At 43.4% G+C, this 15,432-nt stretch overlaps 1 protein-coding gene across 2 annotated transcripts in view; it reads left to right on the top strand.

Annotated features, from left to right (window-relative positions):
- The window catches only part of bbx (BBX high mobility group box domain containing), a 53,130-nt gene that overhangs the window by 29,167 nt on the left and 8,531 nt on the right, over positions 1-15,432 (top strand). For both annotated transcript variants that reach the window (XM_014971768.2, XM_014971767.2), the window contains exons 9-12: positions 3,824-3,889; positions 12,072-12,903; positions 13,019-13,151; positions 13,683-13,834. In XM_014971768.2, the coding sequence (XP_014827254.2) occupies positions 3,824-3,889; positions 12,072-12,903; positions 13,019-13,151; positions 13,683-13,834 (1,183 nt within the window). The remainder of the gene's footprint in view (positions 1-3,823; positions 3,890-12,071; positions 12,904-13,018; positions 13,152-13,682; positions 13,835-15,432) is intronic.

Here is a 15,432-nt window from a genome sequence, read left to right as displayed (position 1 = left end):
TTTCTCCTGGGAAGAAAGTTCCTTCTTTGAACAGACCATGGAAGTCTAGCTTGGCTCTTTCGCTTCAAATACCCTGAAGGCCAACTGGCTCGATGGCTTGAAGAACTAAGTCAGTATGATTTTGACATTGAACACCGCTCTGGTCTGGAACACTCAAATGCTGATGCACTTTCAAAGCAGGCTACAGAAGGGTCAACAAACTGTGACTGCTATCAAGCGGGCAAGGATGTAATGGAGCTCCCCTGCAGAGGATGTTCTCACTGTCAAAGACTGCACAAACAATGGGCCAGATTTGAGGAAGATGTTGATGATGTTGTCCCACTCGTCATAAGGCATGTGACAGTGGAAGAAGTTGGAAACAGCACACAGGAGCAGCACCAAGCTGAAGCTGAGACTCAAATCCCCCAAATAAATTGGATGCAAACGCTTAGCAGCCAGCAGCTTTCAGTAGCACAGAAAGAAGACACTGTACTTTCCATCCTACATAGCTGGAAGGAAGCAGGGAGTCTTCCAACAAAGGATTAAGTTGCGATTGAGAGTCCAGCAGTTAGAAAATACTGGCTCTGCTGGCCACAGATAGAACTCCATCAAGGGGTCCTATATTATCACCGGGAAAATGTGTATAGCTTAAAACCTTCCCTCCTGCTGTTGGTCCCTGCTTCATTGCAAATGGAGGTCATGCAGGCCTGCCATGACCCACCACTTTCAGGGCATCTAGGTGAAACAGAGACTCTCTAATGTCTCAGGTAGAGCTTCCATTGGTATGGCATGGGAAGTGACCTCCACAAATACATCCAACAATGCCCCCGATGCAAAGGTCTGAAGTCAAGCAGCCCCTCGAAGAGAGCTAAGCTACAAAGTTACCAAGCAGGAGCACCAGTGGACCAGTTGCACCTTGACATATTGGGCCCCTTTCCCATCTCAAGCTCTGGAAACAAGTATATTCTTGTCATCATGGATCAGTTTATGAGGTGGGTTGAGGCTTTCCCAGTTCCAGACCACGGAGCAGAAACAACTGCCAGAATGTTAGTCAACAACTTCCTAGCTCGTTTTGGAGCCCCATTAGAGCTCCATACGGACCAAGGCCGCAACTTCGAAAATGTGCTTTTGAACAGTATTTATCAACTTTTCCAGATCTCCACGACCAGAACCACTCCGTACCATCCTGCTTCAAACGGGCAAGTGGAACGATTTAACCGCACCCTTCTGCAGATGATCCGCTGCTATGTAGACCAAAATCAGAAGAACTGGGATGAGCATTTGAATCTGCTAACAGCTGCATATTGCAGTGCACAGAACTCCAGCACTGGATTCTCACCAAATATGATGATACTGTGGAGAGAAGTTCATCAGCCACAAGACCTCTGGCTTGGTCTTGCAGAACGAACATGGAGTGAAAAGGATCCCCATGAGTACGCTCATGACCTTGAAAAGACCCTTGGCGAAGTCCATGACATGGCACGGCAGCATCTACGTGGAGCTCAGATCAGACAGAAGAGGACCCATGACCTGCGAGCTAAAGAATGCAGTTACAACATAGGGGACCTGGTCTATGTAAAGGACAACACGAGGAAGTTGGGCTTTAGTTCCAAGCTGCAGCCTCCCTGGAAAGGCCCATGTATTTTTAAAGCCCAGCTTGGACCTGTACTATATGAAAGGTTAACACAACGTGACAAAAAGGTCATGCACCATGATCAGTTGAAGTCATACACAAGTGATGTCATACCAGCATGGGTCAGACGACAAAGACACATGGTTCCTTTCTCTGTGCCAAGATGTAGTTCCATTACCCAAACACATGACCACTTCCCCTACACCAGCACCAGATGAGCCTGGAAGTGACAGCGGAAGGAAAGCTCTGGTTGGGTCTCCGAAACTGCTAAGGAAAAAGGGCAAGCGTCAGGTTGCAGCCCGCAGAAGAAGGTTGGCTGTGCAACACCGGCAGCAAGATGAACCACATACCTCTGGATCTGAAGAAGACAAACAAGGACCCCGTGTTCAAAAGACTCTTAAGGGTCGAGAAATACGGGGCCCCGCCCGCTATCAAAATGGCTGGACTGAATAATTATCCTTCATTAAGAGATGAGTTATATTAAAGTTAGGGTTGTAGGACATATATGGTCCTCATCCATATATGAGGACCAAACGTTGGACACGGGCGTTTGGTTGGACACAGGTTCTAGAGGAACTAGAGCCTCATTTTCAACAATGGAGCTATAAAGGTTGAAAAAGGTAATTATTTTGGAGAAATTTTCATCAACATCAATATTTCCACTAAATAAGAGGCAAAATAGAGCAGCAGACAGCCGCTGCCCTCTCTTGCAGGTACTGCGTACCTCCGCTAAATCTTTTAGGAGTACGCAGTACCCGACTGTACCCACCTACTTTCACCCCTGGGTATAAGTGATACTGTGTTTTCTGGCAAAATGGAAAAATTATCTGGCAATAAATTCACCTAATTCAGATATAATAGACATATTTTAATACATATCTAAAATCTTTTTCTTTTAAGTGACAGCTTCAAGCAGCTGTTCGGTGTGAGAGTTTACTGTCTGGTGGAGGTTGAGTGGCACTCCGTCTGTGAAATATTGCAACCAGTAGCGTGTAGTGGTGGTCCAAGAGCCAGAGCACAACCAGTGTCTTACACCATCAGCTCGATGACTTGAATTACTTTTCGGGTTATTTGTTTAGCTTTCTGACCATGATGCTAATCTGGGTAAGTGTTGGTAGTTGTACGCTGCTTTTTTTGTCCTGCAGTGTGCCCTTATGTAGCCAAACTCCATCAAGTTTTTTAAATGCCATATTTAATTTGTTGTGTTGCTGCATTTTGACATGCTTCACCCCTGAGGTAATTTTCCACCACAACATGCATCCATTCATTCTCAGAGTGTCATAGTTCCACAAGACAGGATTTGTTGCCGGGTGCTTGCGCAGTGTGAAGGAAAGAGGAGATTAGATGCACATGCAAGCTGTGAGGTGAGATAATTGTGATTGGTTTTGGTGATCGGCAACAAGAGACAGTGATGGGCGATCACCGATCATACACTTTTTCACAGAAATTCGGCCGATCGATCGATCGGTACACCTCTAGTGAGAAGTTTGTGGAAGGAAACCCAAAAGGTTTGACTTTTAAAGAAGTTATCATTGATACTGACCAAATGTATATAAACTCTTGAATTCGAGAGTTTCAAGAGTTGGAAAGTTGGAAAAAATATTCTAAAAATGTTCTGGCCAAGTTTTCTGGCATTTAGTAAATAAATAAATAATTTTGGTAATTCTGGTAATTCTAACTAAGCTAAAACAGGTCAAGTTTGGTCTGATGCTGATTAGTGAACTGATTGAAACTGGACAGTGAGAAGACCATTGTTTGTGTCTTTCTACTCAGTATAAATATTTGATTTCAAATAACAGAATTATATATGTGGATGCAATCTAATAGGTTGCCACCATCAGAATGTGAATGTGCGTGAATGACTGAATGTAGTGTGAAGTGTTGTGGGGTCCTCTGGACTTGATAAAATACTATAAAAATCCAAACCATTTACCATTTTACTAAAAGTTTCAGATTAAATATGTGCACTTTTAAAAAGTCACTGGTAATATTGAAATGTAAATTATTTCAGTAATGTTTTTCATCTTTTAAGCAAGTTTTAATTAACAGCTTCAACCATTTGGATTCATCAAGAGCCAGCTAATTTCATTGCTTGACATAGTAAAAGCTGAATCCTAGATGTATATTATTGAGTCTGTTAGAATCAAACAGAATTGTTGTATAATACCAGAAAGTAACATGATGGAGAACTGATTGTCATGGTGTGTTCAGTCTTCCTTTTCAGGCACCCTTGAAGGAAAACCATACAGACAGTCAGCTCTCTTCCAGCTTGCAGAGGTAAGTGAATCATCTTTAAAAGATGCATGTTAAATTAATTAATGTCAGAAAGACAATGACGTAACCATGTCTCAGTATTTAAAATTTGAGTACTTGAATAAGAAGGTTTAGGAAGGTCAAAATATTGTTGACAACAGCACTTCATTAATCCATGTTTTTGCAGGTAAAAGCATACATTAGATTTGATCAACTAAATCTCCATATGGATGTCAATCTTTTGGGACCTTTTAGGAATAATATTTAAACTTAGACTTTCACAAATTTCCAAAATAGCCCATCTAATGAATAGTGATATGTGTATCTAGAACTTCGATAAAACGTCGGATAGTAAAACCTCGGCTTCAGGAAGAGCAGTGTGGATTTTGTCCTGGTTGTGGAACACTAGACCAGCTCTACACCCTCAGCAGGGTCTTGGAGGGTGCGTGGGAGTTTGCTCAACCGGTGTACATGTGTTTTGTGGACTTGGAGAAGGAGTTCGACCATGTCCGTCGGGGGGGTTTTGTGAGGGGTTCTCCAGGAGTATGGGGTACCAGGCCCTTTGATACGGGCTGTCAGGTCCCTGTATGACTGGTGTCAGAGTCTGGTCCACATTGCCAGCAGTAAGTCGGGCTCGTTTCTGGTGAGAATTGGACTCCGCCAGGGCTGCCCTTTGTCACCAATTATGTTCATTATTTTCATGGACAGAATTTCTTGGCGCAACCAAGGTGTTGAGGGGATCCGTTTTGGTGGCCTTAGGATCTCTGCTTTTTGCGGATGATGTGGTCCTATTGGCTTCATCAGGTCGTGATCTGCAGCTCTCACTGGAGCGGTTCGCAGCCGAATGTAAAGCGGCCGGGATAAGGATCAGTGCCTCCAAATCTGAGGCCATGGTCTTGAGCCGGAAAAGGGTACAGTGCCTTCTCCGGGTTGGGGGGGTGATTGGTGTCCTGCCCCAAGTGGAGGAGTTTAAATACCTTGGGATCTTGCTCACAAATGAGGGAAGAAGAAGCAGGAGATTGACAGGCAGATTGGTGCAGCATCTGCAGTGAAGCGGGCACTGTACTGGTCCATCGTAGTGAAGAGAGAACTGAACCAAAAAGGGAGGCTCTTGATTTATCGGTTGATCTATGTTCCTACCCTCATCTATGGTCATGAGCTTTGGGTCATGACCAAAATAACGAGATCGCGGATGCAAGCGGCCAAAATGGGTTTTCTCCATAGGGTGTCTGGACTCTCCCCTAGGAGGAGTGTTTGTGGCCCCTGTATCTAGCACACCTGTGACCAATCTCATCATCGTGAGGAGTATATGAGCAGGTGGCTGCTGGCACTTCAGCTCCAGAGTCTTTGCCAGTAATGGTGCTCCAGCCCACAGAGTTTGCTCTCCGTGATCTCACCAAATTGACTCTTAGCAATATTTCTTAGTAATATCAAAGAATAGTGGGTTTTTGCTCCTGTGAGTCTTGATACTACTGGATATATATCACATCAGAATAAATAATACAACTTCAGAACTCTTAAAATATAATTGCCAAGAATTACTGCAATCCAAACAGATTGGTATAAAAAAGTGTTCTTGAAGTGCCCTTTAAATACATTGACTCACAAGGAACAAAAATAGTAAGTTCTAGATACCCATCCATCCATTTTCTTCCACTTTATCCAGGGTCTGATTGCGGGCGTAGCAACTTAAGAAGGGAGGTCTAGACTTCCCTCTCCCCAGCCACTTCTTCCAGTTCTTCTGGGGTTATCCCAAGGCCTTCCCAGGCCAGCCGAGAAACATAGTCCCTGCAGCATGTCCTAGGTCTTCCCCAGGGCCTCCTCCTAGTGGGACGTGCCCGGAACACCTCACCAGGGAGGCGTCGATGAGGCATCCTGACCAGATGCCTGAGCCACCTCAACTGGCTCCTCTCAATGTGAAGGAGCAGTGGATCTACTCTGGGTCCCTCCTGGATGACCAAGCTTCTCACCCTATCTCCAGCTAGGTGCAGCCTCCTTATCTAGTGGATAACGAGGGGAAAAGCAGCAAAACAGCCATTCCCACAATCTTGGTTCCCAACAGTACCCCTCCCTCAACGACCGCAAACTGGCAGTCCAGAAGAGCATGAAGGAAGGGACGAACGATAATCAAACATAAGAGAAGGGTCCAAAATAAACAAACCAGGGACCCATAAATGCTCCTCTGGGATGTTGCCCTACCAGTCGACGAGGTACTGCCAACCGCGGGAGTCCAAGACCCGGCAGACAGTATAGGCAGGATGCCCATCAATGTCTCGGGTGGGAGGAGGGCACAAGGAGCTGCCCTGGGCGGACTTGACCTGAGAGACATGAAAAGTGGGATGTATACAAAGATAGGCATGGAGATGAAGACGGACTGCAGATGGACTAATGACAGTTTCTTGGACATAGATTTCAATGGGATGTCTTTTGCGGAGAGCCAAACTTTTTGTCCGGGGGTATAAAGAGAGGCAGGTCTCCTTTTCCGGTCAGTAAAACGGCGGTTTTGTTCGGCAGTTCGGTTGAGTGCAGTGATGATGTTGTTCCATATGGCTCTACAATGGTGAATGTGGTGCTGAATGGAGGTGACTGAGATCTCCTTCTCATCAGAAGGGAAAAGTGGAGGCTGATAACCTATCAAGACTTCAAAAGAGGACAAACCAGTGGCAGCAGAGATGTGTGAGTTATGAGCATTCTTGACCCAGGGGAGATGATGACTCCAGTCTGATGGGTTGGTGGAGGTGAGGCATCTTGAGGGTTGATTCCAGGTCCTGATTCATGTGTTCAGATTGTCCATTTGACTGAGGGTGATAACCAGAGGTTAGAGATACTTTAGCTTCAAGGGCTGAACAAAAATGTTTCCAAACCTGGGCTATGAATTGTGGTCCGCGGTCAGATAAGATTTCTTGTGGGATGCCGTGTATTTGGAATACATGTTTTACCAGGAGCTGCACAATCTAGAAGGCTGAAGGAAGCTTTCTTAGATTAAAAGGCAGGATTTAGAAAAACGGTCGACAATAGTGAATATGGTGGTCAAACCTTTGGAGATGGGTAGTCTGGTGATGAAGTTGACGGCTATGTGTGACCAGGAGCGTTTGGGTATGGACAACTGCTGTTGCAGACCAGATGGAGATTGATGGCAGAACTTGTTCCAAGCACAGGTGGCCACCAGAATCGACGGGAAATATGGGACTGATACCAGTATTTTTTTTTTTTTTAAATTTCCTTTATTTAACCAGGTAAACTAAGTTGAGATCCAGATCTCATTTTCAAGAGGGACTGAAAATTTGGCTGAATGCATTCAATGGATTAGGCGGGCTCTGATGGAGGTGGGGATGTATGTCTTGTTAGTGGGACCGGTGCCAGGGTTGGGTTCAGACTGCTGTGCTTGCTTAATGAGATCCTCAATCTCCCAGGTAATGGCTGCGACGGTACAACTGGGGGGCAAGATGGTGGCAGGGGTCTTCTCGGAATCATCTGGAGAATGTATTCTGGACAGAGGTTTAATGTTCCTGGAGCCTGGACAGTAAGAGATAGACAGATTAAACCGAGAGAAAAACAATGACCAACGGGATTGATGGGAATCAAGTCTTTTAGCAGATTGAAGATGTGAAAGATTCTTGTAATCCGTCCTGAGCAGCACGGGATGATTCGCACCCTCCAACCAGTTCCACCACTCTTCCAGAGTGCAACGCTAATTAAGGCTTGGCCCCTCACTACGGCCAAATATAATAATAGGCAGTCAGAAAGGTTTGGCTGTGGAGCCCGTGTGTGTGAATAAAACACCATCAGACAGAAAGTAAATTCAAGTTATTCTATTCAAGCTTATATTTTTGCATATATTTAGGAAGGTATTCAATAATAATAATATTTATAATAGTGATTTTCTATGACTATAACCAATAGACAACAAGAAAAAAACAAAACAATAAACCCTGATGACACCCAAGAGTTTTTTTTTCCTATTTTAAGTCTGTTCTTGAATCCAGGGTGATTAATAGTCCATCAATCAATAATCTGACTGTTTTTAGTCCATGATCCAAGGCAATAGGTCCAGAATGAATAAAGTAGTTTGGTTCAATTAAGTCCTACCGCAAAGCTGCAGTGATCTGGTAGCTCGCCATCCTGGCTTGAAACGGGGGTGGAAAAAAACCTGACCGAAACAAGGTCATAAATAAAAATAAAAACAAATTAGCATTCACATTTAGACAGGGTTAAACTGTTATCCAAAAATAACTAAACATTCAATAATTTAAAAAATAGCTATAGTCCATAAAGTATTTCTCAGGAATTATTCAAATGAATTTCAAATTAAAGATCACATTAATGTTACAGATCCATATAAAGTTACAGATCAAATTAAAGTGGACTTTTAAGTTGTATCTAAGTTTAATTGACATTAGAGTCAATTAAACTTAATCGACTTCAGTATTGTTTCAATAAACAATTGTTTTTCCTTTTTTCTTTTGTTTTGTTGTGCAACTCCAAAGAAATTAACCAATTCCAGAGTTCTATAGGCCGCCAACAAAATCAATGAAAAGTAACTAAAACTATCCTAAAAGGATGAATTTACAAAAATCAAAGGGCGTATTTAATATTTTGAGGATATATCATCTATTCGGCCACAAAATTAACAAAAAGAGAATGATCTTTTAATCAATAAGACCATTTTTGAATCACCAATACATAGATTGAGTGGGCGTGTCGCCACCACATTTCTATTATAAAAAAAAAAAACAAAGTACGTAAAACAAACGACTCACCGTCGAGCAGTTGCCAGAAAACACCCAATATAATCCTTCGGGTGTGTTAATAGGGATCGATCCAGTCATATTCTTCCATGATTTTGGAAGATGCCAACACAAGCAACTAGCCACAGTGACAGCAGCAACAGCAATGGAGGAGATCCGGATTCATCTGTGACCCGGAACTTAAAGTGTGCAGTCAGTTTGACCCGCCAAAATAAAATACGGGTTGATTATTTTGTGCAGAGCAACAAAATTACAAGAGCAAGCTTTATGGCGAGCAGTTTTTGATCACCCACATCATAATTTTGCTCCGCAGGAGACAATCTGTGGGAGAAAGAGGCACAAGGGTGAGTTTTGTGGTCAAGCTCTGAAAATTGTGAAAGAACAGTAGATGAATCTCCTGTCTCAGATGCATCTACTTCTACAATAAATTGTTTGGAGGGATCTGGTTGGATGAGGATAGGTGGCTTGGCAAAAAATGTTTTGTGCTGGATTAATGCTGCATCTTCTTCAGGGATCCAGGAAAACTATGTCTTAGTGGAGGTGAGGGCAGTTAGAGGTTGTGCTATTTGACTGTAGTTTCTGATGAAACGGCGATAGAAGTTGGCGAACCCAAGGAATCTTTGGAGCTGCTTACAAGTCTCAGGAGTGGACCATTCCAACACCGCTTTGATCTTTTCCTCCATGGGTCTTACCTGTCCACCCTCTAGTATGAATCCCAGGAAAGTAACAGAGGGTTACACATAACCAGATACTCGAAATGACCTAGGGTTGTTCTGAATGCCGTCTTCCACTCATCCCCTTCGTGGATGCGAAGGAAATGATACGCATATCTGAGGTTGAGTTTAGTAAAAATGGTGGCTTCATGGACTGGTTCAAAAGCTGATGAAAGATGTGGCAAAGTGTATTTGTTTTTAACAGTAATTTGATTCAAACCTCAAACCCTACGAAGAAGAATCCTGCACCCAAAGGTGAGGATGAAGGGCGGATGATGCCGGCAGTCAGGGACTCCTTTATTTATCTCTCCATAGTGTCTCTTTCAGGTTGTGATATGTGATACAGGCGAGTGTTGGGTAGTAGTGCTCCAGGGAGATCGATTGCACAATCATAAGGATGATGAGGCGGAAGAGATGGTGCTTTGGACTTACTGAAAACCGGTGCTAGATCATGATAATCCACTGGATGGTGGAGAGATCAGGTGGGTCAGCTTCATGCTGTTTCACCGGTGGAGGACCTGGAGGGACTGCTGAGCGGAGACAGGTGGAGTAACAGTTTAGTGAGCATGACTCAATATGTTTTTCTGACCAGTTAATGCGGGGATTGTGTAGTTGTAACCAGTCAAAACCGAGGATTACGGTGAATTGGCTGCTGAGAAAACGTAAAACGAAACAAACTCCCTGTGATTACCGGAAATGAGTAATTGCAGTGGTTTGGTCTGGTGAGTAATCTGTCGTAAGGCTTAGCCATCTAAGGTGGAAACTTGAAGTGGCGTGGAAAGTTGTACTGTATCGATGGACATTTGCTGAATGAGGGTGGAGTCAGTGAGATTATGCTCACAGCCTGAATCAACCATAGCCGACAGGGTTAAAGACTGATCTTTATGTAAGATTGTAGCAGGGAGCAGCAGGCGAGGAGAATCTTCATTTTGTAAATGGTCCGCCAGTCTCATCGCTTCTACTGGTGGACCTTGGCTTTTGACCAAACGGGGCATCCAGAAATGAAATGGCTTGAAGCTCCACAGTACAAACAGAGGTTAGACTTCATTCTTCTCTGCCTTTCTTCAGGAGTGAAATGGATATGGCCAATTTTTGGATAGGTTCTGGTTCATCCAAGCTCTGTGGGGAAGGTAGAGTGAGTTGAGCTGGTTAACTGGAGTGTTCTGATAGGTGGGCTTCTTTTGTTTCTTTCCTTTGTTCTGGCCTGAATTCTATTATCTAATTTGACTTATTAATTCTTCGAGTCTCGGGGTCATAGGTCGGAAAACGTGGCACGGATTGGAGTTTCAGACCTGGAGGCAGGGACTTGAGCTGTCGTCGGAGTGGCAGCGGCAGCGGCAGCGGAAGTCTGTTGAAAAGAGTTTTGTAAAAAGTTAGCGAGTTCTTCAAGGTGGCAGTTAGTTTCTGCTTGACGATTATTTAGTTCCTACAAAGTGTCATAGTTCTGAATGAGAGAGTGTTGTTCCTCTAAAGTTCTCCGGAGTGTGTCTCCTGGGTTTGTCTGTTGGCCAGAGTGTTCTGTCATGTTGGATTCTAGTTTTCTGACCCACATTCAGAACACCACTTGGAGAACAGCAATCAGTAAAATAACGTTTATTTAAACAAAGAGTTTGAGTTTGGCTGTCTGGACCTTGGGGGGCTGCAACCAGTGTTGCCGGAGTATTGAGGTGAAGTTCGAACTTGTCCAGAGGGGGAAAACAGTACTGTAGTCACTGGGACTGTGTTCGGATGAAGAGGGTTTCTTGATGGTAGTGGAGGCTGCAGTGGAGGGCGGACAGGCAAGCACTGGAGCGGAGGAGGTGAGGAGCGAGATGGAACTCAGGCAACCAGTGGGTAACATCCACAGCGTCACGAGGGAGATAATCCAGAAAGCAGTAAACCCAGGGCTTCACAGAGATCGGGTCCAAGGTGTCACTAGGAAAACACCTCAGGAGGAGGCAACAAGGAAATATTACTAAAAGTCAATTTGGTGAGATCACAGAGAGCAAACTCGGGGTGCCGGAGTACCATTACTGGCAAACACTCTGGCGCTGAAGTGCCAGCAGCCTCCTGCTCATATACTCCTCACAGATGATGAGATTGTTGGTCGCAGGTGCGCTGGATCCAGGAACCACAGATACGCCCTCCAGGTAGGTGCAGTCTTTTGGCACCCTCTAGTGGACAAGGAGGGGAAAGGCAGCAAAACAGCCATTCCCACAACCCTGGTTCCCAACAGCACCCCCTCCCTCAACGATCGCCCAACAAAGGTGTTCCTCGCTCACCTTTTTACTTGCGTTTGCGACTCTGCTTTGTTGATCATACAGTAATAATGGGCTCGACACAAAGGAGCCTACGTTGCTATCTCTGAGATCTGTGCCTTACTCGTATATGGTGTCTCATATTGCTGCTAAACTTGTAAAAATAGTAATATATTATTATCACTATTATGTACATTTCTACAATTGGCTAAAAACTGCGGTGGCTTTTACCAAAATTACTAAGTTGATCAAACTACACTTTGTTTGAATAATTAACATTTTTTTCCCATTAATCTTTGTATTTTTTGGTGTGCAAAAGGCAATACCTGAAATATTTGTCAGAAGTTCTAAATATTTGACCTTGATATTCATCTCAGAATGACTGGTCTTTACTTCATCCCTGCTGTTTTATATCCTGAATTGAATCATTACGATTATATAGGATATGTGGAGGATATTATCGAAAATACAGATTCACATAATGTAATTGTTTTGTTTTGTTTTTTAGATGTGTTTAGCATCAGAAGCAGGAAAAGTAGACTCAATAGTGTCTCAGCCCGATGACAACTGCTCCACAGCAACTCTCAAGCAAATATCCATGAAGCCAGGAGTTAAGGAGGAGAGAGACAACTCTGACTGCTGTAGACCTCCTCATAGATCGCCCTCCCCTCCATCTCCTTCCTCTGGAACATCCACCCCCACTGCTCAGCAAACAAGCCAAAGTGGATGTGTCAAAAAGAAGAACAAGAAATATGAGGAGGTGAAGTCTAATGACATTCCATGTTCAGAAAAGAGAGTGGGCATGAATTGTCAGCACTTTGAATCAAATGTGGACAGCACCATTGAGGCAGTGGCCAGAGGAGCCTGGATTGACAAAGAGGATAAATCCAAGAAGAAGACCCCTCCCAGTCTTATCAGTAGAAGCTCTGGTCTGCCACAAAAGAAAACTAAGACCAAAGTTAAGACACTGGTTAAAGCGAAAGAAGAAGAGTTGGAAGACAGCAGCAAGCCGCAGGGGTCCTCTGATGGGGAGAGAAAGAAAGTAGTGCCTGGCATTGAGGCCAGGACTGAAGCAGAAAGTGTAGATAGTGAAACCACAGGCCTTCAAGGCTGCAGGCCAGAGTGTCCCCAGCCCAACTGCGGCCAATCGCCGGTGAAGCCCAAAGAAGAGGACAAGGAGAAGCACAAGGAGAAAGAACAACAAAAGGCTAGTGACACAACCTGTGAGCTGAACACACACCATGGCTCCAGAAAATCCGAGCGAAGCTGTAAGGGTGCCTTGTACAAAACTCTTGTGTCTGAGGGAATGCTAACTTCATTGAGAGCCAATATAGACAGAGGTATTTAATTTGAATTCTCAACCAAATAGATTAACCATTTCACTCTAGTCTTGTAAAAATATGTAGTTAAGGAATGCTGATAAACATTACTAATATGGCTGACTCATTTCTGCAGGTAAAAGAGGTGCTTTCCGCGCATTTGATCATGATTCTAACTGGAGTCAGGACAGCTGGACAGTTTCACATGTGGGACCAAGTAATACCAAGAAGCTAAAAAAGTCCAAGTCCAAAGAAGAGTCTTTACAGAGGTTTGTCATATCCCACCACAAATACATTTAAGTCATGTAAAATCTGTGGAAAGAGCTAAAGATTAGGGTGATGGCAAGTAGGGCTTTCAGTCTTAAGGATTTAGGGTTCATCACCAATGAGGACTTGTAAGAATATCAGTGGAAAAACATGACACATCTCCTGTGTTATGCAATAAAAAATATATTTTCCAAATTCGGTTTCCTTTTACATTACATCCTTTTAAAATATAATGAAATGAGATGCTGGGGTCCTTCCCTATGAGAATCAAGCTTCTTGGTTTAAATTATTTCATTTCTTTGTAAGCCATTTAAAGGGGTTAAGCACAACCCCCATAGAGAGGCCTTAGTACTCGACGTGATTCCCAGCCTAGTGACCAATGCTGCATGTCTTTCCCCTTCTCTCGTTACCCCCTTTCCTTTTAATTCACTATCAAATAAAGGCCACTAGAGCATTTAAAACCTTTAAAAAATGGGTACCAAACAATTATTGCCTCCACTGTTTGTGATCTAACTTTGGTCTTGATTTTTCAGCCTGGGAAAACTAGAAGAGGAGTTTGAAAAGAAGTTCAATAGCCTGCCACAGTACAGTCCACTCACCTTTGATAAGAAGGGGACAGCTGTTGCCAAGAAAAAGAAAACTGACTGCTTCTCTAGCATAGATGAACCCTCTAAAGCTCCACAAGGTCAGAATGATGTTTATACAAAAGGTCACTCCACTGAACAAAGCAATGCCAGGGTTTCATGTATTATAAGTCTGGCGGGCCGCCTGCCCCCTACCAGGCTAAGTGTTGCTTATTTTTGTTTTTTTATTAAGAAAACCTCTTGCTGCTAAGAAGATAAAAATCACTAACAGCATTTCTCATAGAATTAGAGAAATCTGGGACAGGGGACCTAGTTTAACCCTTGTATGTAGAAATGGGGTCCAACCGACCCCACACACTTAAAACTTGTATCATTTGCCATAGTCCTCTACGTTTGCCTCAGTCCTCGCACACACAAGGGTTAATTGGCTAACCTTAAAAGCAATCAGTGATAATTGTAGTTTACTGTGATTTGTGAACAAAAGGACTCAGACTCAAAGATTAAACTCATAGCATCAGATTGTAGCTATGGTAACAAAGCAATCTAACTATGAAGATTGTTCTTTGCATTTTTACAAAGTAAACTTACCGGCTCCTTAAAGTCTTAAATTTAAATGTTAAACAATTTGAATTCTGTTAATTTATCTATGCTGGAATTAGGGGTTGCACCAACTAATCGACTAGTCAATTCTTTACTCTGCAATGATTTTTTACGAGGCCAGTCGACTAGTCCCAATCACGTGACAAAACAGATTTTTCCAGATTGTTTCTTGTTATTTTAATTCTGCATAATAGACTTGTTAAAAGTGCTTTTTTTTTATCAATATTTGCCGTGCATATAGCTGATAAAGCGTCCAAGTTGATGTGAAGCATTTTGCGCTTACGTCACTATGATGTCATCGCGAAAAGTTGACTTCGACTCGACTTTTATCCTGTTATAGTCAACCTTAAAAAATATGAAGTCCTTCAACCCCTATGCTGGAACCATTAAATCAAATTTAATAGCATTGACATTTACAATAAACAAATGGTAGATTTCTATATCTGTGATCTATATTAAAATGTTAGCATTTATTGGGTCCTTTATGGCCAGGGGGTCTGAAAAGGCTGCTGACTTAATTTGGATTTAAAGAAGTGAAAATTATTGATATTTATTTTAATTGTATATAAAAAAAAAAATTCCCTTCTCACCCTCCGCGGGTGGTCTCTTTCATCCTCTGAGCTCGGGTCCTCTACCAGAGGCCTGGGAGCTTGAGGGTTCTGCGCAGTATCTTGGCTGTGCCTAGAACTGCACATTTCTGGACTGAGATGTCTGATGTTGTTCCTGGGATCTGTCTGAGCCACTGCTCCAGTTTGGGGGTGACTGCCCCGAGGGCCCCGATGACCACAGGCACCACTGTGGTCTTCACCTTCCAGGTCTTTTCCAGTTCCTCTCTGAGGCCCTGGTATTTCTCCAGTTTCTCGTGCTCCTTTTTCCTGATGTTGTAGTCACTTGGTATTGCTACATCCACCACAACGGCTTTCCTCTGTTCTTTATCCACCACCACAATGTCCGGTTGGTTCGCCATTACCATCTTGTCTGTCTGGATCTGGAAGTCCCACAGGATCTTAGCTCGGTCATTCTCCACCACCTTTGGGGGTGTTCCCCACTTCGATCTCGGGGCTTCCAGTCCATATTCTGCACAGATGTTCCTGTACAC

The sequence above is a fragment of the Poecilia mexicana genome, unplaced genomic scaffold, assembly GCF_051168715.1.
Source record: "Poecilia mexicana isolate PSO_F unplaced genomic scaffold, ASM5116871v1 scaffold_14, whole genome shotgun sequence".
NCBI classification, from domain to species: domain Eukaryota; kingdom Metazoa; phylum Chordata; class Actinopteri; order Cyprinodontiformes; family Poeciliidae; genus Poecilia; species Poecilia mexicana.
Note: the sequence above shows the minus strand (reverse complement) of the source record. Positions and strands in the feature narration are given on the sequence as shown.